Source organism: Phocoena phocoena, chromosome 14 (assembly GCF_963924675.1).
Source record: "Phocoena phocoena chromosome 14, mPhoPho1.1, whole genome shotgun sequence".
Lineage (NCBI taxonomy): Eukaryota > Metazoa > Chordata > Mammalia > Artiodactyla > Phocoenidae > Phocoena > Phocoena phocoena.
Genome location: NC_089232.1, coordinates 55,959,821 through 55,986,523, shown reverse-complemented (window position 1 = coordinate 55,986,523; position 26,703 = coordinate 55,959,821). Strand labels below are relative to the sequence as shown.

The 26,703-nt window shown below is 53.7% G+C and overlaps 1 protein-coding gene across 1 annotated transcript; it reads left to right on the top strand.

The window, feature by feature from the left end:
• The first annotated feature begins 7,714 nt into the window (after positions 1-7,714).
• On the top strand, positions 7,715-17,792 carry PKDCC (protein kinase domain containing, cytoplasmic). The gene is made up of 7 exons (XM_065891381.1): positions 7,715-8,522; positions 12,782-12,904; positions 13,500-13,771; positions 14,443-14,522; positions 14,776-14,883; positions 16,527-16,700; positions 16,896-17,792. The coding sequence occupies exons 1-7, from the start codon at positions 7,869-7,871 to the stop codon at positions 16,979-16,981; spliced, it is 1,497 nt and encodes a 498-aa protein (XP_065747453.1). The 5' UTR covers positions 7,715-7,868; the 3' UTR covers positions 16,982-17,792.
• The last annotated feature ends 8,911 nt before the right edge of the window (positions 17,793-26,703 follow it).

The window sequence follows — 26,703 nt, the reverse complement described above, 5'->3', positions numbered from 1 at the left end:
GTGCAAATGAGGAGCAGGGGAGGGTAAACGGGCCTCAGCAGAGACAGGCAGGAAGGGCACAGTGCAGGCGAAAGTGGGAGAGGTGGGCAAGGCTATAGCATGTGGGGCCTCAGAAAACATGAAAGAAGGTTTGTCTTTGGCCAAATATAGGAAACTAGAAGCCAATGACAGTTTTAAGTTATCTTCAGATATTTGAAGAGCTGTCCTGAGGAAGACAGTTTAGATTTACTACGATCAAATAATGTCTTGGCTACCTATAAGAAAGTGAGCTTGTCCATCACGGGGCTGGGGGTTAGGGGTGACTGGGCTATCCCAATGTCAGGGAAGAGTCCTACTTTAGTCAGGAGATGGTCAGGATCAGTGACTCCAACTTTTTCACCATCAAGGATTCCTTTTATCCATCCTGCTACCCCACAAACCCCAGATTTTTTAAAGAGTCTGCCTACCAGAGTACATTTCCATAACATAATTTCCCCCCTCCCCATTTTTATTAATAAAAAAACAGTGTCACTCATCAGCACAAGAGACCCAGGGCATGACATAATCCTGGCCACAAGCAAAGAAAGTCAATGTTTCCCTTGACTGGGCAAACTTACCATGAAATATTTCCTATAGGTTTTCTGGAATATTGACAATAGCTCCCCCTTCCCCAATACGTTTACAGACTCCTGAAGACCTTTGGCGTCCAGGCTGAGAACTACTATTTGATGATCATACCCAAGGTCTCTTCCAACAAGGGGACTCTGAGCCATGATGTACTCCTTGTGGTCAGACATTTGGGGAATGAGCAATGGACGTGAACTAAAGCAGCCAGGGAAAGCTTTCTGGAAAAAGAAAGTCTTGGGGTGGGCCTTGAAGGATGGGCAAGCTTTGGATAGGTGGGGAAAGGATGTCGTCAGGCAGGAGAAGCAGAGAATGCTCTAAGATGGGTGAAGCAACCAGTCAGGCTGCAACACAGCATCAGGAAGTACTCGTGGAAACAAGAATAGGAGAGGCAGGTTGCGACTGACTCTAAATGCCAAGCTAAATTATCCTCCAAATCATGGGGAGTCATCAACAATTTTAGAACAGAAAAATGATGTGTTGGAAGCAGTGTTTTTGGCAGATGTACCTGGTGCCCGTACAGGCTTTGAGATGGGAGGAGAACATCGAGGGGACACAGTCAACAGACCAGATGTGTGAGGAAGAGCCTAGACTGGGGAGGAAGGCTGTGAGGAAATAAAGGGGCAAATCCAAGAGACTTTTTTTTTAAGCACAGGATTTAAATTTGGGTTTGGAAGCCTCAAAGAGACTGAGGTGTCTTGGAGCCTGCCGGTGCAGAAATGAAACAGTCACCGAGGGAAGCCTGTGGGGGGAGGGAGATGATGAGCGCGTGGGGCATCTTAGGGCGTCTTTGCACGCAGCATCCTTCACAGTGGTTACCTCTGCAGGTGGGGTTGGAGGGGCAGGCAAGGTGGCTTTCGTATCTTATGATATATAATCTCTTTTAATGGAGGGATTTTGTGTAATTTTTACTTCCTTTTGGTGCTTTTTGGAATTTTTCAACTAATTATTTTACTTCCACGCAGACACCCAGAGTCTCGTTAACCCTTTGTAAACCATCTCCTCTGCAGGGAAGGGGAAGGGGAGAATGATTTACAGAGTCTGCTGGGGTCCCTGAAAAACACTTCATAGGAGTTTAATCTCAGCTCCTGAGTCTGGCTCTCCCTGGGAGGGGGGTGTGTGTACCTCTTTCTGTGTCTCCCTCCTTCTCTTCCCACTGCCCTGTGAGCCCATCAGGACTTGCCTCTGTCCTTTAAAGGCTCAGACATCATCAGACACCCATCTTTGAAGCAAGTTTGCAGCACTGAGCTTCGAAAGACTGACCTTGGGATTTTTATAGCTGAAATTAGCCCAGCCCAGATCATGAACTAAACAACGGACACAGGACGGAAGATGCAAGAGTACAGCTCTGCCATCAGCATCTGTGTCCAAATCCCAGCTCTGCTGCAAGTTATCCAACTGCTCTATACATCAATTTTCTCATCTTGAAAATTGGAGATAATAATAGTATTTATCTCTGAGAGGTATTAAGTGGGTTAAATGATGATGAAAGGCATTTAATGAGTATACTCTATCATTAGAATAAATAAGAACAATAAAATAGCAAAGCTTTATGACCAAACTTTGCTGCTTGGAGGCAAAAATCACCGTAATGCGCTTCCATCTTGGTTCCCACTGGTGGCACTTATTTGCCTCTCCTGCTCCTTTTGACAGGAACTTTTCTTTTCTTCCCCAACCAACAAAGAGCTGAGAGAAGACCCGAAGCGGGGTCTGAGTTGCTGCTTCCTGATTTCACGGCAGTCTGCTCTGCCACTTAAGATTTGTGTGACATTCGACAGATTCCCTAATCTCATGAACCTCAATTCCCCCATCTATAAAATGGGTGTAGTAATACTGACCTCACAGTACGTGTCAAGAGGTTAGACGGTTCCTGGCGCACAGCAGGTGTTCAGTACATGATAACTCTCCATCAGGGCTCCAGGTAGGGGCCAGCTCTTACCTGCCCCAGACCCTGCACAGTTCCCTCTGTCCCTAACAGCTGACAGCAAATCTTCCCAATTACACGGTAAACTCCTCAGGGCAGAGGCAGGACCAAGGCCTCTTTAACTGTAAGGAACAGTCTTCTTTATGGGCCTGGGTCCAGGCCAGCCTCCCGGGGCAGCTGGGGAAGAGGGAGAGAATTGTCAGCCTTCTGGAGGTCCAAGACCAGATGCACAAACTCAACAGCCCCTCTTTCTTCTTCTTTTTGCTCTCCTTTCCAAACCACAGCCCTGAGGCTGCTCGAAAAGAACTGATTCTTTCTATTTGACTATGGCCTGGGAGAAAAGTTGCCCCATTGACTCAGGGCACATTTGGCTTGGTCAGAGAAGGTGTGAATTGTTAGATCGGATCACCTGGCCCCTATGCTCCCATTCCTATCCCTCTCCCCTGCAAAGGCCTCTGGACAAAGGCAAAGGCCTCCTCTCTACCACCCCCTGCCACCAGAGTCCACCCATCACCCATTGATCCAGTGGCCAACTCTTCATCCCTCTACCTGCTTCTCCATCTGCCCAGGGAACAGAGACCCTAGGGTTTAGCCCTCCCCTGGCCTGGGTCCAACGCCAAGGCAGCCACCTCCCTCCTTCCCCTAGGTAATGGCTCTAAACAGGTACCTCTCAGCCTTCTCTGTCCTCAGCCCCATGCCCCCAGCTCCTCCAGTCAAAGGAACCAGTGAAGGAAGAGGACACACATCCCAGACATCCAGGAAAGGGAGAGAAAGAGAAGCTGTCACAGAGCATCTCTCTGGGCTGGTAGGTGAAGCTAAGCAGGAGGGAGGAGGGGGGAAGAGCGAGGCTGGCTCCGGGAGGGAGACTCTGGACCACAGATCTGGAGGCCCAGACAGACAGAGACCAGCCCGGGCAGGGAGAGCTCTGAGCCCAGAGGGCCTTTTTGTTTCTGGGGTCCTGGAGAGCCTCACCCTCAGCCAGGGTCATGGAGCCAAAATGGCTCACGTTCCCAACTTGAGACCCACAGAGAGGAACTAAGCTCTTTTCCAGAAACGGGTGGAAAGATCTTTCCTGAGCCACGGCTTTCTGTCTCTGTCGTTGTCTGACTACCCTCAGGATTCAGGGGCGTTTTTCTCTCTCTCCATGTTTCTGCATCTTTGTCTATCTTCTCTCCTCTCCTCTCTCTTTCTCTCTCTGCCCCCCATCTCTGTCTCTGATCATTTCTTGGGGACTCTGCCTTGGGGCTCCCGCTCTCCAGTGTGTAGGAAACCTGACCCTCATCATCTGTTTTTTATATTTTGGAAACGTCAGCTTCACTTCCTACCTGAGGGAAGGGGGGGTGGGGGCGCAGGCTGCCGGCTCCACCCCTTTCCCTCCCCCCTTCCTTTTCAGAGCCCATCCCCTCCCCCAGCTCCTTGCCCCAGGGAGGACAGACCAAGGCCTTCCCTGTGCTTGGTCACTGCGGCACCAAGAATCAGGCCTTGATTCATAGTCTCCCCTGAGCAGCTCACCACGGGCTGGGGGAGGCAACGAGGCCTCTTCTGATCCACCACTGGTTTACTGATTCGGGAAAAAGTGAAAATTCCAGACACAGAGAGAGCCCAGGAGGCTGAGCGATTTCACCAGTGGAAACCAGGAAGGAGAGTAGTTAAAGTCATTTCTGCCTCTAGGCAGAGTTATGGTTAGCTGTCTATACATGTTGTCACAGATGTTTATTTGTTTAATATCATCATTAATACTAGCTACAGATTACCCATATTGAGGGCTTAGCTTGTGCCAAGCACTTTTTATGTCTTTGCATTTCATTCACTCAACAGCCTTACGGCGTAGGCACTACTGTCATCTCCCATTTTCTGCATAAGAAAACAAATACCCAGAGAAGTTAACTAACTCACCCAAAGTAACTCGAATAATGAAATTTGAACCCAGGTGTCTTTGACTCCAAATCCCAAAGCTCTTTGCTCTACATCAAGGTTTCCAAGACCTGAGAAATGTATTTCGTACATTTCCTTTTAAAGAAAATAAATCCACAAAAACTCTAAGAATAGACCTTCAAGGTCCCAGGGACCCGTGTATCCCGGTTGGAGAAGCAATATCTGTAATGCACTATTTTCTGGGAGACCCCGAAAAACCAGCTAGCAAAGATGACACAGAAAGGCTACAAGGCGGCATTTCAGGAAAGGGAACCGGGAGGGCCACAGGGGAAAACACTAATGATGGCTGCAAGTCAGGAGCTAGTGCAGGCGGCAGGCTGAGGGAGTCTGGTTCTGTGCAGGGAAATGAAAAGGGGGTAACTGGGCCAGGTGGAGGGCTGGGGCCAGCTCACAAAGGCCTGAAGGCCCAGTTCAATTTATCCTCCAGGTTGCTGAGCAGAATGATACTCCAAAAGAGGTCTTTGAGAACTGGGCTGGAGGGAAAAGGCAGACAATAAAGAGGCTACTGGCCTTGCCAGGTCTTCGAGACAGAGCGGATGGGCAGACGGTAGATCTGGATCCTCAGCCAGAGTTCTGTGTCTTTTTCAGTTCTTTGAAATGATGATTCCACTCCTTGGGTGGCAAAAAAAAAAAAAGAAGAAGGAAAAGCAAACAAGCACAATTTGGTTAAGAACTCAAGAAACTGCCAATTCAGAAACTCTAATCTGTTCAACCCCTTTTTTTCAGAGTCCAAAAACCTATTTCCATCAAAGATTGTATATGTCTGTATGTCTGAGAGCTGGCAAGGGAGACAGAGTGAGTGTGAGAACGAGTGCTGAAATGCCTTTGTTCCTGTGTGTGAGGCCACTGTTCCGTGGGCTCATGTGTGTGCATTGTATGTATGTACACTCAGGCCTGTTTCTCAGGCCGTGTGTGCATTGTATGTATGTACACTCAGGCCTGTTTCTCAGGCCCTGTGTGCATTGAACTTTCAAACCATAACAGAAACACTGAAGCTTGGCAAAGATATTACAGGAACAATTATCTAATTTCAGAACATGTTATTATAATACCTACACGATGTGTAACGAACTCAACGATGTTCATGTTATATTCACCAACTCCGAGTTATAGATTCTCAATGCCAAGTCCTACCTAGGAGGCTCCTCCAAGACCCTAGAGCAGAGCAGGCCCCAGAGAAAGCTCGTTAAGGAATATTCCCCCCACAATGGCTTCCTTGGGGATCAGGAGGTTTGGCTAATAGATACCAGGAGATCTCTGGAAGGGGGGCAGAGCCTATCTTGAAATGGCAACTCTGTCTTCCCAGAATCCCCATTCCTCCCCAGCAAAGGAGCCCTGGAACTGGTAAGGAAATGGCCATATTAGGGTCACAGAGGTAGAGAGGCTTTCCCTGACTCAGCTGTCGGCCAGGGGGGCCCCATGATCAGCCAGGCGCCCCTCTTGCCCAGGCGGCTGGATTGGACTGTAGCTGTGTGAGGGGAATGTTTGCTGTTTGCTGCTGCTCCCTGTTGACTTTAGCCAGTAGCTCTGTTTACAAACCCAGGTTGGTTTTCCCAGCACAGTTAATTAGACCAAAGACATCTGGTGTGAGGGCTGGGGAGGGCATCTGCTCAGAGCCTTCCCCCTACACCCAGCAGCCAAGGGCCAGGGCAGGGCAGAGCAGCTAAACAGGACCAGACCAAACTCCACCAAACCCAAGGTCCTCAGGAGAATCGTGGCTTCTCTCAGCCCTCTCATGTTTTCTAAGTTAGACTAGGCCCCAGCTCTCCGAGTCTTAGGGGACCCCAGGAGTCAGGATTGGTTGTCCCTTCATCAGTGGGATCACAGGCTGGAGATCAAGAATTCAGTGCTGTCCTCTGCCCTTCCAGGTCCAAAAGGACCGGCCAGAGATTCCTGTCCCCTCTCTCATCACAGAGGCTGTGCTTTCTGTCGCAAAGCCAGAACCTCTTCAGCCTCCTGGAGGAAAGATTTTCTAAGCCCTCCACCTCCTCCCTGACTCCTCTCGAGCCGATCTCTGACACTGCGGGGCGGAAAGAGATTAACCTGTAGAGGACCAGGAGGCAGGAAGGTGCCCAGGAAGGTGGGAGGATCTAGGTGGACAGTTCCTGGGCGGTGGGGAAGTGGAGGGCTGGGAGGGGGAGGGGCAGCGGCTTATCTCTCCCAGGAGGGGGGAGCTCACTCCAAACAACTAATGCACTGGCGTGTGAAAGCTCCTCAATTAGCACTAATGATGCAATCAGGGAGGGAGGAGGAGGGGCCAGAAGTTCTGGTGGAGTCAGCACCTACTTACACACGCGGTATACACTCCCTTCCTCGGACACAGTAGCCCCTTCAGATACACTAATGCACACACTCCAGAGACAATCTGGACCACGCACGTCCGTGGGTACAAAGGCACTCTTTGTAAATTACTAGCACGAATATGGTTCGTGATCCGCTGCTAACCGCGTCTGACTGCGGGGATCCCGGGGCAGCGGTTCCACCTGGGGCTTCGGGGACAAAGAAAATCAGAAAACTTGGTAGAGGAGGTTGAAGAGGGCATCTCCGAAAACCTCAAGATTTTTCTTCTGATCCCAGAGTTCCCGTCCCACCCGCGCTCGCAGGTGCCAGCCCCTCCCTCAGCGCCGCCTCCCCATCCCCCGCCCCCGAATCCGGGACTGAGCCAGGAGCCGCCACCCGCAGTCCCACTCGCGGGAGGCGGGACCCACGCTCCTTCTCTGCGCCCAGCCCGCCCCAAGGCCCCGGGTCCCCGGGAGGGCGCTCTGGGACCACGCGGATCCTCAGCACCCCGGACCCAGCTGCTCGTCCCCTCCAGAACCCGTTACCCGCTGGCCTCGCCCCTTCATCTTCCCCCCCACCCTGCCCGGCCGGCTCCGTTAGCCGCCTCTCGGTCCCGTTATCCGGCCGCCCCGACCCCATTATCCGCCCTTGGGCTGGGCCCGAGCCCCCGCGCGTCCCGGGGCCGCTGCCGACCCCTCCCTTTCTCGCCGGCCGGAGCTCGGGGGCCGCGGGCTGGGCAGGGCCAGAACCGCCTCCGCGCCGCTTCCCAGGCCCGGACGGCCGCGGGAGGAGGTCCCGCTGTCAGTCAGCGGGGAAGGCCGGGCCGGGCAGCCGAAGGGGGCGGCGCCGAGGATGGGCTCTGGCCGGGAGCTGGGAGGCGGAGGCGGAGGGGGCGGGGGCGGGGGGCGGCTCAGGGCCTTATAAGCGGCGGGGGCAGGGCGGGAGGGAGGCAAGTGTCAGGCCGATGTGCATCCCGCGAGGGGCCGGGGTCGGGGCCGCCGGGGCCATGCGCGCGGGCTGGGCAGGGGACCCGCGGGGCGCAGAGCGTAGCCGCTTCGGAGCCTGAGCCTCCCGGGGCCGCGGCCGGGGAGCCGCGCGGGGCCGGCCGGCCGGGGGGAGGGGAGCGATGCGGCGCCGGCGGGCCGCGGTGGCCGCGGGTTTCTGCGCCTCCTTCCTGCTGGGCTCGGTCCTCAACGTGCTCTTCGCACCGGGCTCGGAGCCTCCGCGGCCAGGCCAGTCCCCCGGGCCCTCGCCAGACCCGGGCCCGGGCCGTCGCGGGGGCCGCGGGGAGCTGGCCCGGCAGATCCGAGCGCGCTACGAGGAGGTGCAGCGCTATTCCCGCGGGGGCCCCGGTCCCGGGGCCGGCCGGCCGGAGCGGCGGCGCCTGATGGACCTAGCTCCGGGCGGCCCGGGCCTGCAGCGTCCCCGCCCCCCGCGGGCCCGGCCCCTGCCCGACGGCGCTCCGGGCTGGCCCCCGGCTCCTGGCCCGGGCTCCCCCGGCCCGGGATCCTCCGGCCCGGGCCCGCGCCTGGGCTGCGCCGCGCTCCGCAACGTGTCCGGCGCACAGTACGTGGGCTCCGGCTACACCAAGGCCGTGTACCGGGTCCGCCTGCCCGGCGGTGTCGCGGTGGCGCTCAAGGCGGTGGACTTCAGCGGCCACGATCTGGGCAGCTGTGTGCGCGAGTTCGGGGCGCGGAGGGGCTGCTATCGGCTGGCGGCCCACAAGCTGCTCAAGGAGATGGTGCTGCTGGAGCGGCTGCGGCACCCCAACGTGCTGCAGGTACGAGGGGGCGGGTGCAGGGATAAGGGTGCTGGCTGGACGTGCCAGTGCCCGACCACTCGGGCTGGAAGAGAAGCCTTGGCCTTAACAGATAAAGAAGCGGAGCCCTGATGACTGCCCAGGTTAAGCTAGGGGCAGAACCCGGGCCATGGCAGCTTCCCATTACACCACCCTGCTTGGTGGGCGTCCCGTTACGGAGAGACTCCCGGGTTTCTCAGCTTCCAAACCGTATCTCTTGAAGACAGGACAGAGGGTCCCCAAACTCGGGGTAGGGGTGGGGGTCCATTCGGGCTTAGGACCCTGCTTCTGGCTGGAGCTGGGGTGTTGAGCACCGGGGAAGGGACCCCAGCCAAAACAATGAACAGAGGTCATCCCTGAGTCAGGGTCCCAAGTGCAGTGATAGGGTCCCCTTTCTTGATGGAATCTGAACCCCACTTCTCTCAACTTCCAGACAGTGACTTGTCTGGCTTTGAAGTTGGGGTGGAACTGCAATGGGGTTGGGAAGAGCTAGAAAAAGGCCAGGCTTGATTCCCAGAGAATATCCTGTACCCCACCCAGAAGCTGCTGAAAGGACTGGAGGGGATTGGATAGTAGGCCAGAAAATGCATAGCCCTTCCCAGAAGAGACCCTGGCCTCAAAGTAGGCTTTGGAAGTATTGAGGAAGCCTCAGGGTCCTAGCTCAATGCTCGGGGGACAGGCTGAGGACCTGAGGGTCTGCATGTCACATCATCTGAGCAAATGTGGCCAAGAGGCTGGAAGATTGAGAAGACCAGATGCCCAGGTCCCTACTAAATGGGACTCTGTCTCTCCCGTTCACTGGGGGACAGAGGGAAAAGATGAGACCCAACCTTGTTCCCTCCAGGCTAGACTAAGAGAGTGGGCCTCTCATAGTCCCAGCACTGCCCTAACACACCCACTTCCTCCTCTCCCCCAGCTCTCCACGGTCCTTGAGTCAGCCCTAGGATTAGACGAACCGTTCCCTTAGCACATGTCTGAGCGGACTGAGAGGGGAATCCCTGGCTGCTTTTGGCCCGGTGAGCATAGGGTTTGTTCAGACTCCCCAGCTGAGGAATGTTGCCCGCACCTCCACCTCCTAGCCCACTCAAATTAACCTTTCTGCACCCAGCAGAACTGGTCAGAAACCCAGGAATCCCTCCCTCCTTTCCTCAGGAGTGAGATGGACACCAGATCTGGGTGGGCCTGGCAGAATAGGAGAGAGAAGCCGGAGAGCTGTTTATACCACTGCTGGCTCCCAGTCTCCCTGGGCTACTCCAGCCCTGGTCAGACACACGTTGACTGGGTCCTGGGCCCTGAACTGGTTGCAGAAGGTCAGGCAGAGCCAACAGTTATGGGTGGTTATGCTCCAGTGTCAGCCAACTGTTGCACGGCTGACACTGGAGCTACAGGGAGTGAGCAGTTGGTCACGTGGCCCTTCTAACTGGGAGGATCTTGTTCTCTTTGCTTCCCAGGAGCTCCTGGGAACCTTTTGGAAACCTGGGGTGTAGGCCAGATTCTGAGGCAGTGGAGAAGGTCTTGAGTGTGTTAGCAGGATATTAAGTGTTAGTTAATTGACTCAAGACCCCACCCCCCTCCCTTACGAGGGATTTGAGGTTTGATGCGCTTTCCTGTCTCTTAAGGAACTTCTCCCGCCCTCTCTTACCCCACCCAAACTTCAAGACGAACATCCAGCTAACCACCCTCACGCATATGTCAGGCCCCCAGCCCAATGCTGAAGGTGCCAAAGGAAAAAAAAATTACAACTGAATAGTTTTCACTCATTCTCTCTCTAGACCAAGACTGGGTTGGCTGTGTTACTCTTACAGGGTCAGAGACTGGGGTTAGTTGCCCTAGGACAGAAGTCTTACAAGATGGAGAGGGTGCCAGGTCCTTTCTGTCAGGGGAGAGGTGAAAAGCTACCATTACAGGGAGGTAGAGGTACCTTAGTGTGAATTTCGGGACTGCCTTGGTATTGGGTCTCCTACATTCGTCCCCCAACCCCCAGGCCAGTATCCCTCTGGCTTCTTCAGCAATGCCACCTCTGCTCCAGGTAAGCCTGCCTGGGGGACTTCCTGCTCACGAGGCTCCATTTCTGGTGTGCAGGGAACTAGAAATAATGTTGTTTTAATACGTCTTAATCGTTTAAAATTTCAAAACTGTTTGACTGTTTGCTGAACCGGGGAGGAGCCAGAGAGTGTTTCCCGCTCCCCGAGGCCCCCTCCGCCTCTCTGGCAGCCCCGAAGTTGGTGCTGGTTCTAATAGAAAAGGGCCAGGATAGCATGTCCCACTGGGCCCTTCTCAGAGCCTGCTCAGTCCGGGGACTGCCTGGGCGAGATCTCTCCATCCATCTTTGGGACCCCTCCCCAACCCACCTCTCTCTCTCTCTTTCTCTCTCTCTCTCTCTCTCTCTCTCACACACACACACACACACACACACACACACACACACACACACCACTCCCTCACGTGATAGATGCCTCTATAGCCCAGGGTCAAAGGGCACAAGGGTCTTCCCTCCCCTGCATCACTGTCCTTCCCAGGGCCTCAGGCCTCAGATGGGGCCCCAGGCCTACTTGGGCCCTGATTCTGGCCCTGCTAGAGTATATTTCTTCTCCCAAAGGAACAAAAGATTCGACTGAAATGCTCAGCCTCACGCTTCCTGGGGTACCGGGGGGGGGGGGGGGGGGGGGGGGGGGGGGGGTAGTTAATGGTGTCTTTTTATTTTTTCCTGAGGGGTGTTGATTAATACCTCGTTAACAGCGCATTTAACGACCTCCGGGTGTTTAATAACCTTCAGAAGTTTCCCACAAAGGCTCAGACTCTGGGCAAGAAAATGAGAACCAGGCTCCAGGGCTGCTCCTTTTACCTCACCCCTACCTCTGCCCCACTGGGGTCTGGGGTCTCCCTGGGCTGATGTGGGGTGGGGAGGGTAGAGAGAGAGGGAAGAAGGGGGCCCCGGGGATTTCCCCCTGACCCCCCCCCCCCAAGCTGCAGCCCTAGTGATCTGACAGCGACACCGAGACATGCCTTCCCTCGTGCCAGCAGGACTGAGGTAGCTGGCTCCAGGGACGGGGAGCTGCAAGGGCACTCCTGGGATGGAAGGGAGCATATAAGGACCTGGAGTGGAGCTGGGAAGGGCGTGAAGGGTGACGGTGTGTGCAGGGACATCTAGCCCAGGGGCTTGACTCCCCTGCCGCCTCACCCCACCGGCACCCCCCATCGTGCAGCCCTCCCCTCTCCCCACTCTGGCCCAGACAACTCAGCCTTTGTGTTCCTCCTCCCTACAGGGTGCTGGTTGTTTTGAGCACCGGCTGATCCTTAGCTGATGTGCAGCATGGTGGGAGAGACTGGGAGAAGCAGAGATCTCTGTGGATGCTGGTTGAGGTGTCAGTGACAGAGTTAGGCTGTGCTTCCCAGAAGCCCCTGGCCAGCTGAGCTGTATGGAGCCCCTCCCCCAGATCACGTGGAGCGGGCCAGCCCTTGTGACCCTGCCCTCAAAGAACTGACCTTCCCCAGGAACCACTCTTACTACTCCCCCAGTTGATATGAGTGACCCCACCCCACCCCGCCCTGCCCACCAGCTATGCAGAGAACACCCAATGATATGGCCCTTGGATACTTTTTGTTCTGATCGACACTTGTTACCAATCCCAAGGGAGATTGCTTTTCCTCCAGAAAGACCAGAGCAGAGGAAAAATGAAGGTGCCAGAAAGTGAAAATGATGAAGCAAAGACAAGGATTAGAGCAGGGGAGGAGGTATAACGTCCGTTTGTTGGCTGGGCGATTAGCAAATGGTACTCGTGGAAAGAACAAGGCTGTGGAATCAGAGTAACATAAATTTGAATCCTAGCTCCTGCAATTCTTAGCTGTGTGGCCTTGGGGAGGTAACTTAACCTCTCTGAGTTGGTTTCCTTACATGTGAATTGGAGACACTAATAGTACCTACTATGCCCTTTTAAGGTTATTCTAAGAATTGAGTTCTGCTTGTAAAACATTTAGCACAGTGCCTGGCACATGGTTAACACAAGGTGGCCAGACCTGCCCATTTACCTGAGTGGCCAGAGGTAAGGGGCTGATGGAATCAGTAGGAACTCTGGCTGCTGGGACAGAGGGCAGGCTTCCCAGGCAACGTTGCTATTCTCTTCTGGCCCAAGCTGAAGCAGAGACCTAGGGATGGGAGGGTGGGGGACATGTGAAAACCCAGCCCTTCCTTGTCCCCACCCCCATCCTGTGACCTCATGACCCGCCTGGGCCTCTTCCAGCTCTATGGCTACTGCTACCAGGACAGCGAGGACATCCCGGACACCCTGACCACCATCACGGAGCTGGGCGCCCCTGTGGAAATGATCCAGCTGCTGCAGACTTCCTGGGAGGATCGCTTCCGAGTGAGCAGGGAAGAGGGCCAGGGCCCCGGGCTCCTTGCTGGGATGGTTCTCCCTTAGAAGGCCAGCCCTCCAGAGCAGCTTCAACTCCTCCTCAGTTGAGGGAGAGGGAGGGAAGGATGGAGCAAAGCTGACTCGGCCATCGGCCAAAGGGTTAAAAAAAGAAACGAGGCAAAGAGGATCCTGAGGTTTTTGTGCTCCTGCCACCCTGACACACACACCCAGGCATACTCTCAGCCTGGCTGCAGGAGGGCCAGGGTCCTAGGACTAGAAAAGAGCTTAAGGTCATCTTGACCCTCCCTCTATTTGCATACACTGCACAGAAAGCACACCGAAGTTGCAGCTTCAGGGAGGATATGCACTATGCCCAGACTGCCCATTTCCCGCTTATTCCATGTTACCCTCAGGGTCAGGCCCACCGGGGGTAACAGAAAATCGCTGGCTTGCTCAGTAAGGCCCCAGGCCTCAGTCCTTAGTGAGCTCCAGAGCCTTGAAGAAAAAGGCAAACCCCCAAGCTCAGTCCAGAGCACCAAAGCGGGGAGCCCCCAGGCGCCCTCCCAGGAGAGAAGCCGTGAGCAGCCTGGTGTTTGCCCCTCAGATCTGCCTGAGCCTGGGCCGCCTCCTCCACCACCTGGCCCACTCCCCGCTGGGCTCGGTCACTCTGCTGGACTTCCGCCCCCGACAGTTCGTGCTGGTGGATGGGGAACTGAAGGTGACGGATCTGGATGACGCCCGCGTGGAAGAGACACCGTGCACAGACAGCGCTGACTGCACACTCGAGTTCCCAGCCAGGAATTTCACCCTGCCCTGCTCCGCCCAGGGCTGGTGCGAGGCCATGAATGAGAAACGCAACCTCTACAATGCCTACAGGTGACCTCCATCTCCACTCAGGAAGGCCTGCGGCGAGGGAGCGGGAGCCCGGGGTGGGGGTGGGGGCTCGCAGGGAGGGAGCCAGCATGGGGTCCAGGAGGCCAGCCAGGCTGGGAGACGCAGCTGTGACCAGCGGAGTAGCAGGGGCGGGGGAAGGCCTCCACCCCTTCAAGAAGGGAACATTCAGGCTCCTGACCATGAGGCTAAAAATAGTCAGCCCCAAGGAGAATCTGGGTTGGGGGTGGCAGCTGGAGGCTTCTTAAAATAGTGTCAGACCCAGAGCCTAGGGTTGTTGGGACAGGCCCTGCCCCTTCCTCCCCTGGCCCTTCACCTCTGGAAGCTCCTCATAGGGCCAAGCCATGGGGCTGCTCTGACACGGGTCAGCCGGGAGATAATGCGGGGCTGAGGGGTGGGAAGGTCCCTGGGACGGGTGGGGAAAACAGACCTCAGATTTCAGTTTGGTATGAAGTTATCTGTGGCCTTAGCATGTGCCCAGACCCCGACCCTGAGTCTGAAGACTCTTTGGCACACTTCTGGGGGTATAGGCCCAGTTGGTTAGCCTGACAGGGCAGGCTCCCTGGCCAGATTGGGGTTCTGTCCCAAGTTGGGGTAGAAGAAGGATATGTCCCCAAAGGCTGAAGCACTAAGCCCCTGATTTCTCTCTGCCCCAGGTTTTTCTTCACATACCTCCTGCCCCATAGTGCCCCACCCTCACTACGGCCCCTCTTGGACAGCATTGTCAACGCCACAGGTAAGCTCTCCAGTGCCCACCTGCCTCCCGTCACCCTCTCCCACCCCCAGCAAGCATGGGCATAAGAATGACCCAGGGCAGCCCATGGTCCAGAAACATCATTTCCCAAAGTGGCATTCTGTGGCAAACTCAGTGCCCAGTCCTCCAGTCATCGGGGCCCAGGCTCCAGAGGGAGGGGAAAAGGCAGCTGGCTGCCTACCTCAGGGAGAAGTAGGAGCCCAGGTACCCTCTTACAGCACCGTGCACTCTGCAGGAGAGCTCACCTGGGGGGTGGATGAGACCCTGGCCCAGCTGGAGAAGGTGCTGCACCTGTACCAGAGCGGGCAGTATCTGCAGAACTCCACGGAGGGCGGCAGAGCTGGTGAGTGGCCCCAGCGAGGATCCAGGGGCTGGGGAGGTGGGGAACAGGTGCGAGGGTGGGTGATTCCCCTAATCGGGGAAGTGGCTCATCCTCCCTCTGAGACTCACGTGGAGTGTTGCAGAGACCGCTGTTCACCTTTCACTTCGACTGAGCTACAACAACTATAATTGTGCCTTGAACTGGGGGGTGGGCGCTGACACCCCTTCTCTGGGTGGCTGCAAACCCCACTGTGTACTGACTGCGTGACTATGAGCAAGTTAACTTACACCTTGAGCCTCACTTTCCTCATCAGTGAATTGGGTTCAGTATTACCTGCCTCAGAATTCTTACGGGGATTAAATGGCAGGTGAAATGTGTGACAGCAGTTAACTCGTTTCCTGTTACACAGCTTGAACACAATATATGTTTGCTACTCTTTCCTTCCTCGCCCTTCTGGGGCTGGGAGGGTGGCTGGAGGTGGAGAAGGGGCTCCACACTGAAACCAGTTAAGAAGCTCCAGGGCAGAGAGAGAATTCTAGCCACGGCCTGTGGGCTGTGATCTCTCCTGCTGAGGCCCTGGGGTTTAGCATGGTTGGCAGGGGGGCGAGGGATGGGCAGCCTCTGTATTCAAGGAGCTCTGGCCAGTCTTAAGGGTGGGGGAGCCCTCGTTAGCCCTGTAAATAAAGTTTAACGAGGTGAACAATGGCTGGCTCTGTCCCTGAGGACGCTGTTTATGGGGCTATAAATCACAGCCAGCCCTGGACTTTGGTCTAGTCCCTGGTAGAAGATGGAGGCAGGAGGGCGGGGTGGCCGGAGGCCCAGGGCTTCTGCATTATCGATCCAGAGCTGGGGCTCCCCAGGCAGCGGGAAAGACTCGTGGGAACAGGAGGCCTGCGGCTAGGCAGCTTCTGGATTGAGGAGATTTCAGAGGCTTCTGTGGGGCTCTTTCTGTGAAATGGGGAGATTTCACATTCTTCCTCCAGCCTCTGCCCCAAATACTCAAGGTGTGGATTCCCAAATGGTCATTTTTGGTGTTTTACATTCATTTGCACGCCTCTGAACTTCAAAAACTCCATGACTGACCCCCTGTCCGAGGAACTGGCCTAGCCTCTCTCCCCAAGGCCAGGAGGAAATGGGCCCAAAGGGCAGCTCTAAACTCTTTGCCACTCAAAGTGTGGTCTGCCAACCAGCAGCACCAGAAGCTGGTTGGCAATGCCAGTTCCCAGGCCCCACCCCAGACCTTCTGAATGAGAACCTGCATTTTAGCAAGATTCCCTGGAGAGTCACATGCACACTGAAGTTTGAGAAGCCCGGCTTTAAACGTCTAAAATGTTCTGAGCTCGGCAACCTTCCTGGTCAGCCGATGGCTCTGTGTGTGCACTTATCCCATGCCTGTGCCCGCCACCACGTGTAGCCTGAACGAGCTGTGTGCCCTTATGTATGGGAGACGTGTGTCTCCCAAAAAGTAAACCTGAGCTTTGCCTTTCCTGTGTGGCCATCCCAGTTTCACAGTGGTTGCTGCTTTCATCTCCATGCTAGGAGGACTGGGCTGGATTTCAGCCCTCACCTAGGAAATGTGGCTCACAGCCCTTTAAAGAAAGCGACCCCAGCCCTTACCCCTGGGCACAGAGAGTTCTCATCTGAGCTCCATCCCCAACCCACAGAGTACCAGCACCTCCCAGGCAGTACCATCCCCCAGGAAGACTACCGCTGCTGGCCATCCTACCACCACGGAAGCTGCCTGCTTTCAGTGTTCAACCTGGCCGAGGCTGTGGACATCTGTGAGAGCCATGCCCAGTGCCAGGCCTTTGTGGTCACCAACCAGACCACTTGGACAGGTGAGCCAGTGGGAAAGGACATCCTGAGGGAGGTGACTGGACTCCCCGGAAGAGATTGACAGGTAGCGGTCCCCCATCAGAAGCCAGCGATGGTGAGAAGACAAGTGTCCTCAGGGCAGTTGCGTTATGAGGAGAGTGGCCCTGCATCCAGGGAGAGAATCATCCAGTCCTGTTACCTCTTACCTCTGCCCCCAGGTCGGCAACTAGTCTTTTTCAAGACAGGATGGAGCCACGTGGTCCCTGATCCCAGCAAGACCACATATGTGAGGGCCTCTGGCTGACCTGTCTGTGGGCTCAGCTGACCATCCCTGCCAGCTGGGCTTGCCTGTGACTTGCACTGGCAGCACTGCATGTCACCTGGGCACCCCTGCAGACAAGGCTGACATCCCCGACAGACCGAGGTGACCAGGACAACGTGCAATAATGCCACATGTTAAAATGTGAGTTTACCAGTCTAGGTCTGGGACTGCTGGCTCCAGGGCAGGAATCACGGAGGGCTGACTGCCCCTCTCACCCTCTGGGCTGCCAGCGAGGCTCAGGACGGTCTCGCCACTGGGGGCTCTGCCCCTCACTGGGACAGTTCTGTGGGCAGCCCCACCACTGTGTTCGTAGCGCAAGAATGTAGCCAGAGACCCTACTGCCGTTGCTGCTGCCTGTGCCATGGCCCGGTGGGGGCCGCGTGGAGACAGTCAGTCACAGAGTGTTCCCTTAGCCAAACTCCAGACTGGAGACTTGAAGGAATGCTCCGAGAGATGGGTGATTCTGTACCTGGGGAGGCCGCCTCTGGGCCCGACAGGGGCGCTGACCGGCCAGCCCAGGAGCAGGGGCACGGGAGCACGCGAGGTGTGAGCCAGGTCATGGGGTTGAGGGGCAGGTAGCAGTTTGAGCCAGGACCTGGGGCAGGGGTGGGGCCGGGGCCTTTCTGCCTCATTTGCTTTCAGTGAAAGCCGCAAAGCAGCCAAAAGCAGCCTCTCCCCGCTCCTGGAGTTTGTATATCCAGAAGCTTTTGTACTTCTTGTTCATTAAAATGTTTATTTTTGTAAGAAAAAAAAAATCAATTAATAAAAGGACATTTCATGGCAAGGGCTCTTCTCAAGCCGCATTTTCCTGGGCTGCCTTTCTCGTCTTCAGTTTTGTCTTTGGTGTCTGTTTGGGGGCGGGGGCGGCGTGTGATGGAGTGAAGTCTCCATGCAAACACTGAAGCTGGCACAGTGTGTGTTCAGGCCCTGCTCCCATGGTTCCCGTCTCCGTCCTTGGCCCTCCACATCCATGTCCTAACAAAAGACAGGAGGGACTAACAAGGTTAAAATGTTAACACATACTCGCTTCTTCTATACAGAGCCTTTACCCAGAGGACTCATGTCCTAGCGGTGGGATGTCAGCCACGCCAGGGTGCTCTGGGCAGCCTCCACTCAGGTCAGCTTTGCCTCTGTGCAAGGTTGGGCCTGGCCATCATCACCACTGCCCACCACGTGGTAATGCACACTTGCCTTTCTCAGAGCCTTTCTTTTTTTTTTTTGCGGTACGCGGGCCTCTCACTGCTGTGGCCTCTCCCGTTGCGGAGCACAGGCACAGGCTCACGGGCCCAGCCACTCTGCGGCATGTGGGATCTTCCCGGACCGGGGTGCAAACCCGTGTCCCCTGCATCAGCAGGCAGACTCAACCACCGCACCACCAGGGAAGCCCTCAGAGTCTTTCTTTGAGCAAGAAATAAATATATGGAAAGTGGGGAGACAGAAAAGTCATTGGAAAGCCCGGTCCCCTCTTCCTGGGTTTTGGGAGGGAGGGTCTAACAGGGAAAGGCCCAAGTATATGGAAGCCCAAAGTGAAAGAGTTCAAGATGACAGTGAGGCCAGAGAGAGCCCCAGTGTGAATGCAAGTCTTCTAACTTGAAATCCCACATCTTCTCCCCTGTACACCATTATACTTCTAGAATATTCTCAACGTGCACAAGCCTTTGAGGGCTTAAAAAAGAATAACCAAAGTTCAACTCAGAACCCAGTGTTTTCTCAGCAGATGCAGTCGGTGAAATTTCTCATGCACAGGACGTCCCCGTAGTTCTGAGTGGTTGAAGAGCCGATGTTAGCTCTGGAGTCCTCATCGTGGACGCCTGCTCAGACCCTCAGGGTTGCACCTTACCACCACCATGCCCAGCCCACACACCCTACATCTTGCCTCTGGTTACCTGGGCTTGCTGATCGTGGAGGGCGGGGAGGGTCAGAGCCTCCACAGAACCTCACACCACGATTCAACCAAGCCATGTCCTGCCCATGCTCACCACTCTCAGTCCCACCCCTCCCAGGAGGAACTCGGCTTCCATCAGCCTCCAGAGCTCTTTCCTCAGCTGAATTCACACGCTACCGCACGGGTAGCCTACCCCTTGCTAGCCAGCGTTAGAGTTTACAGTGCCCTCTGTTGTTCAACTGCCCACCAGTCTGTGCTGCTCTGAGGACAGGAGAACCACGTCACCATGCTGGACCCAAGGGGGTTCCACAGGGCTGGGGCAGGAGGGTCTGCGGGGTCTGTGCTATCCAGAGGGGAGCAAAGACCCTGGTTACAGTCAGCAGAGAGACCCGCAGGCTCAGGAACTGTGTGACTCAGTGAGGAAAGCGAAGGCTGAAGATGAACAAGCCACTGCCTCTGGGCTTCCAGATGAGAGGTTCACTGGCCCGTGGAGAGGCGCAGGCTGTGACCTCGTCAAGGTGTGATTATCACTCCAGTTTTACAGACCTGAAAACCGAAGGCCAGGTCACAGCTGCAAAGGGATTTAATGAGCATTCAAACCCGGCCCTAACTTCCAAGCCTGTTCTGGAGGGAGAATTGCTGTAAGAGGAATCTAAGTCAGAGTCAGGGAGCCCATGCTCTGAGTGTATGCCAAACTCAAATGGAGGTCCAAAGTGCATAAGACCTTCTTAGAAAACTCACCCACAGGTAGCTAAAGGGGTGGTAAACAGCTGCTTCCTCAGTGGGGTGAGCCTTGCCTCCAAACCTGTATCAGGGGGGCAAAAATGGCCAGGCTCAGTCCTGCAAAGTAGAAAGGGGCATTTGCAGCTGGGGGTGGAGAAGTGGTGGAGTGCCCTGAAAGGAAGGGGGTAGAGAGTGAAAGCCGGAGGCACAGTCATCCTCCCCCCAGATGGCCCTTTCCACGTAGCCACCTGTGTCCCTGGAAAACGTTCAGCTCCTGGGAACATCTTGTTCCCTTCCTGAGGAAGCCGGACCCATCCCTGCCAACCCCAAAGTCTACGTTCTTTCCACTCCACTGCACAGCCAGTGACACCAAGATCTAGTGCATGGAAGAAATGCATTCGCCCAACTGAAGCCTCAGGTGATAGGACCAGAGGAGGAAGGTGGGCCCTTTCCAGGGCTGGAGGAGTAGGAAGCAACACGAAAGGTTGCCACTGGTCCCCCGTGAGGTTCTGGAAGAATTCTGGCCAGTCTTTCTCTTTGCTCACTGTGTGATCTGGGCCATGACGACTCCCTGAGCCTCCATCTCCTAACCTGCAAATTTCAGATTTATGATACCTGCTCCACAGGAGTGTCATGGGAATTGAACGAAATTACATACATAAAAGTCTTAGCCAGGGCTTCCCTGGTGGCACAGTGGTTGAGAGTCCACCTGCCGATGCAGGGGACACGGGTTCGTGCCCCGGTCCGGGAAGATCCCACATGCCGCGGAGCAGCTGGGCCCGTGAGCCATGGCCGCTGAGCCTGCGCGTCCGGAGCCTGTGCTCCGCGACGGGAGAGGCCACAACAGTGAGAGGCCCGCGTACCGCAAAAAAAAAAAGTCTTAGCCAGGGTCAGCAAACAGTACTTAGGAAATACTGATACCGTCATTGTTATTGTTATGAGTGAGCTGAGCCCTCCACAATCATCCAAGGCCTGGCCTACAAGAGTATCCAGGTCAGCTGGGGAGGACCCAGGCACAGCCAGACTGTCCCCCGACACTCCACCTCCAGCACCCACACCAGGGAGCACTGCCGTTGCCTGGAGGAGGTGGAACCCGGCTCTCTCTCCGGGTCGGTGCCCTGGGAGTTGAGTGTGGCAGATTGAGTGTGGAAGAGGATTAACATGAAAGGATTAACATGAAAGCAGAAAATGGGATTAGGAGGCTTCAAGATAATGTGCCCACCCACCCCCATCCATGACAACAAGCTTCTTACTTTCACTCTGTGGCTTCTGGAGCCGGGAGCCTGTGAGGCTTGGTTGCCCCCTGCTCCCAGGGGAAGAGCCGGGAAGAGGCTTGGTGGGCTCAGAACATGAGACTTTTAATCGGCTAGGAAGGGGCTGCCTTTATGTGCACTTTCTCGTCTAATCCTCATGGCAGCTCTGTGAGACGGGGGATGGTCCAGAGAGGTGAGGAGGTGGGATTCAAGCCTAGGTGATCGCCCTGGAAGCCTGTGATCCTTCCCCTCTACCCACTGTCTCGCCCAGGAGCATAGCGCCCCCTGAACCCACAAGATCAATGATCCGCCCAGACCTGCCTCTTCCCTTGGGAAGGATTCCCAGACTCACACTCTGCCTTTGATGGGAGACCCAGAGGGCAATTTAAGGAGACCAGGTCCACTTCTCTGGCCTCATCCCATAAGGGTGAGGATGTCCCCAAAGAGCCCGACCTACTTTAAGCACCGCCTTGAGGTCAGTCATGCTGGACTTTCATTTCCCTCGTTCACCTCTCTGTGAATGCAAGCCAGGGCTACAGCCTTGGGCGGGGGAAGGAGCTACATCAGTGCCAACTATGTGAGGGAGATGGACCACGATATTTCTTAAAATTACCTCTCAAGCTGTAGTGGATCCTTGATGACCATGTAGGGAGAAGTTCATTTTCCACCTCATTCCACAAAACAGATCAAGGCCCCTTTCAGCTTCCTTTTTTTTTGCGGTACGCGGGCCTCTCACTGCTGTGGCCTCTCCCGTTGTGGAGCACAGGCTCCGGACGCGCAGGCTCAGCGGCCATGGCTCACGGGCACAGCCACTCCGCGGCATGTGGGATCTTCCCGGACCGGGGCACGAACCCGGGTCCCCTGCATCGGCAGGCGGACTCTCAACCACTACGCCACCAGGGAAGCCCCAGCTTCCTTTTTTAGGGCAGTGATGCCTTGTCCTCCTCCTCCTGCCCCATTTTAACCAACACCCCGCCAGCCTCTCACCTGCCCTCTGCTAGCCTCATTCCAGCTCCAGCAGTTTCCTCCTGAGGAGCAGTAACCAGACCTCCCCCACCCCCCGCGTCAATCATTCAGGGTCTCAACAGGAAATGGAGAGCACAAGGAACATTGGATATGTTTACAAATACGTGGGTACAAGGGAACCCCATGGGGGTTATAACCTGGAACTAGTGAAAATAGAGTTGTTACCATCTCTACCCAAGGGAAGGGAGTAGGACCTGCTACCAGAACCCAGTAGGAGAACCTAGGAGGAGTCAAGTGACCGAAGGACACAGCCAGACAGGATGACCTCACAAGGAGGGAGCCAGTCTCCCCTCACTCGCCAGCCTCCCTTCCCCCACCCCTCCATCTCCTGCTGAGCTCTCCTTGAAGCCAGAGAGAGCTTGATGTGAGGGCTGTAACTGTCAAGCCTCTAAGACAGCAGGGTGGAGAAGGGGAGATTGCCGATGGGGAGGGGCAAGAGGAATACACCTAGCACTCCGTCCCACTTCCTGTTTGAGCTTCCTGTTTGAGGAAGGGGCAAGAGAAGACTTCTCTTTTATTTTTACTCCCAGTTCCATTCTTAGATATCCAGCTCTTTGTCGTTCTGTTTGGATAAAAGAGCACACGGGACCAAACCTTCAGGGAGTCCTCTACAGCATACATTCTCATCAGGGGCGCCATCATCCCCAAGGAGACAAAACTTGGCTCTTGGGAGATGAAAAAATCTTAGATATCATAATGGATGCCTAAAGAGACATGCAATATAACTGAGCTACTAAAATTCCATGGGGGTGGTAGCATTTAGGAGAAAAGTATCCACCAGAGTATTGGATGGGGATGTGGGGCATGTGATAATGAATCATAGGTTAAGAAGCATTGGATTAGAGTTGACCCAAAACCCTTTCTTGGGCCGTCACTGAAAGCTTTGAATCTGTCACCCTCAAAAGTACGGATTATATTCTTTTCTCTAAACTGATATATACATTTGTGTGTACTCTCTGTGCCATTCCTAATAAAAACAAAGTGAAATTTGAGGGTTTTTTTTTTTTTATTTGGCTGCATTGGGTCTTCGTTGCTGCACACAGGCATTCTCTAGTTGCGGCGAGCGGGGGCTACTCTTCGTTGTGGTGCACAGGCTTCTCACTGCGGTGGCTTCTCTTGTTGTGGAGCACGGGCTCTAGGTGCGCAGGCTTCAGTAGTTGTGGCTCGCGGGCTCTAGAGCGCGGGCTCAGTAGTCGCGGCGCATGGGCTTCGTTGCTCTGCGGCATGTAGGATCTTCCCAAACCGGGGCTCCAACCCGTGTCCCCTGCATTGGCAGGCGGATTCTTAACCACTGCGCCACCAGGGAAGCCCAAGTTATTTTTCATGTAACATTTTATTCAACGTATCCTTGCCCATGATGAACATCTTGGGCCATGCAGGGACTCCTGCATCTCCCCGCAGCTTACAGCCTTTGGTTGGTATTTTCCTACACAAAAGAGCTCGGGTCATGGGAAGCCAGGGTATTTCAACACACACTCACTCGTCTCTCTAGTGATCAAGCCACAAAATATTTCTTGAATGCTAGTCACTGCAATGAATACTAAAATATCAGAATACCCCCTGCCTTTTAGGAACTCACAATGTCATTAGAGATGTCACAAAGATGGACAGATTCAATGGGGCAATATATGAGCTGTGACTCTAGAGCAATGAGATCAATCTCCACATGTGGCTTATGAAAGCAAAGGGCTTGATGGTCACATCTCAAATCACTAAGGGCTAGTTAACCTGGTCCCCCAGGAGTACCAAGTCCCCACCAGGAGCCCCACTGTTAACACTGTTCCATCCAGAGGAAGGCTTATCCTTACTCTGTACTTCTTATCTGAAAGTCAGTTCCGTTTTGTCACCAGACATTCCCCCCTGCCCACCCCCATTCCCAAGGCAACTCAACAGGCTTTGGTGTGGAGCCTGTCAGAGGCTTCTTGAAAGTGTAAATAGAGTGTGTCTACTGTTTCCCCCCTTATCCATACACTTCTTTGGCCCTTCAAAGAGCTCTAGTAGATTAGAGAGGCACAATTTCTCCTTACCAAAGACAGGCTGCCTTTCCACAGGAGGAGGAGTTTCTCAAGTGCTCCATAATCCAGCCCTTAGAAGGTCTGCCGACTGGCCTGGCAGGGGAACAAAACTTGTGGGCCATTTCCCAGAAGCCCTTTTGGTGCCCTTCAGATCTTCAGCACGGAGGTCAGTCTCAAGAAAGGGCTTTCATTTTGTCCTGCCCTTCCATAAAATCAATCTTATTTATTTGGGGAAAGACACGAGGCAAAATAAAACACACAGTATGCTTTGCTTCCCATTGCATGGAGGTTTAAGGCCCTGTTATTCATCTGAACTTGAACAGGAGATAGTTGTGAGATTATCTGTATCACATTTCATTTTATGACATATCACCTTGTTTACACCACTCTTTAGGTTGTTTACAGGACATAGATTACCCTTAAATGCTCTGGTCTTGTTTCGTCATTTTTTTCTCCCATCAATAAAAAATTTTAAAGGCAGCCATTGTTCTAAGAAATGACTATTGTACTTGGGGCACCAAGATGCTTTAATCGGGAAAGACAGCTTGTCTTGTATCTTGGCCTCCCCTATCTTTTTGAACCAGGCTTTGATGCGACGCGGAGTTTTCTGACTCCATCGTTGAACTATGCAGCATTTTTCAGTTCTTAAGAACAAATGAGTTTCTTCTTTAAACATAGGCCTCTTCTTAGCACATTCAGTACTATTTGACTTGGGTCTCAAGATAGTGTTATTCCTGGAATGGATTTCACATGCTGAATTTTTCTTTTTTAATTACCCACACTCCTATCACATATGCTGAAGTGACCTTTCTTTTCCCTATAGCCTTTCCAACAATTTGCTGAGATGAAAAAATTTATACAGGGTCCTTTCGGGTTAGGAATTTACAGGTTAACTCTTTCATGTGCAAGTCATATAACTCATTCATACTAGTTCTGAAAATATATTCCCAGCAAATATGGAAAGGTCGGGACTTCCCTGGCTGTCCAGTGGTTAAGACTCCACTTTTCCAATGCAAGGGGTATGGGTTCAATCCCTGGTCGGGGAACTGAGATCCTACATGCCGTGCAGTGTGGCCAAAAAAATGGAAAGGTTCAAATGTACACAGATGTTCCTTGCAACATTATTTAGAATAAGGAAAAGTGAAGATTATATAGCAATATGATAAAACATGTAAATTATAGTGTTAAATGAGAAAAGGAGGATGTAAACCCAGACATATAACTATATAAAAATGCAGTGGAAAAGGACTGGAAGGAATACACACAACTCTTGTAAATAGTTGTGAATACCACAATTTTGCAAGGATGACAAACTAGTTTTTTTTAATTTTCTATACTCTTCTTGTATGTTGCTATGTTTCTTGATTAATGAAAATTGATTTCAATTAGATCATTGTTTCAATGGATTAAAGGAGAAGCTCAATCTTTTTACCTAAAGTGGTACCAAAATCTCTCTCCCATTTTGTTACATAAACTCCATTTAAATTGGACTTTTGGAAAGTCAGCTCCACTAAATCTCTTATTCATAAAAGGTGTTTGATGGCTTAAAACGGGAGTTGAAATCGCAAATGACTGTGAGTCCAGCAGGGAAGGGAGTTGTGGTGCCTGACGCCATCTGGAGAACTTAGGCCTGAGTGCAGAGGTATTTCAAGGGAGCTGGAGTTTTCTGTGATTCTCTTGACTTGTGCATTTTGGCCACCAATCCAAATTCAAAAATAAAGTAGAGACATTTGTGGGCCAAACAGAACATGTCTACAAGCTGGACTCAGCCAGCTGGCGGCCAGTTTGTGACCTCTAGCATGAAACCCATTTCTGAAGTTACAGCCAACTGCCTGATTTCTGAGTATTTAGCCACCAAACCTCCTGTGTTCTCCTATTGACTCCTCCCCAGTGAACCCTGTGCCACTTCCTGCTGTTTGATGAGGGCGATGAAGGATATTAGTACTCAAAGTATGAAGGCTTGTGACTCTGTCCCTAGTTGGAAGCATTTCTCTTGCCAGAATGAAAAAGCTGGCAACATTTTTAATATTAATTTGTGTCTCCATCTGTCACTTACATTTAGTGTGGCTGTGAGGAATGGATTTGATGCTGTTCAAATACTCCCAATTTCATCCTTGAGCCCTTCACAGTTGTCAGATGTACCAGCCAGGCCCAGACTCTGTCTCCAGCTTGTTGTCAATCAGATTTGAGCAGTCAATGTGTTTATCACTGTTTTCCAATACCACTGCCCTGACACCAGTTACCGGCTTCAGAGGACTGACCTCAAGATGTAACCTCCTGGGCTTCCCTGGTGGCGCAGTGGTTGAGAATCTGCCTGCCAATACAGGGGACATGGGTTCATGCCCCGGTCTGGGAGGATCCCACATGCCGCGGAGCAACTAGGCCCGTGAGCCACAACTACTGAGCCTGCGCGTCTGGAGCCTGTGCTCCGCAACAAGAGAGGCCGTGATAGTGAGAGGCCCGCGCACCGCGATGAAGAGTGGCCCCTGCTTGCCACAACTGGAGAGGGCCCTCGCACAGAAACGAAAACCCAACACAGCCAAAAATAAATTAATTAATTAATTAATTAATTTAAAAAAAAAAAAGATCCCACAAGCGTCACAGCACAGCCAAAAAAAATAGATGTAACCTCCTCTTCTGCTTCATCTCCACTCTCTCTGTCTCCCTCTCTCTCTCATCCCTGGATGCTCCTTTGGCACCATGACTGACCGCAGAGGGATCCTACCTGCTTTTTTTTTTTTTTTTTTTTTGCGGTACGCGGGCCTCTCACTGTTGTGGCCTCTCCCGTGTTGTGGAGCACAG

Excerpts from the sequence above, each read along its gene's own strand:
- PKDCC (XM_065891381.1), top strand. The coding sequence starts at position 7,869 with ATGCGGCGCCGGCGGGCCGCGGTGGCCGCGGGTTTCTGCGCCTCCTTC. Across the intron at positions 12,905-13,499 it reads CCTGGGAGGATCGCTTCCGA|ATCTGCCTGAGCCTGGGCCG; the intron begins GTGAGCAGGGAA and ends TTTGCCCCTCAG. Across the intron at positions 13,772-14,442 it reads AACCTCTACAATGCCTACAG|GTTTTTCTTCACATACCTCC; the intron begins GTGACCTCCATC and ends TCTCTGCCCCAG.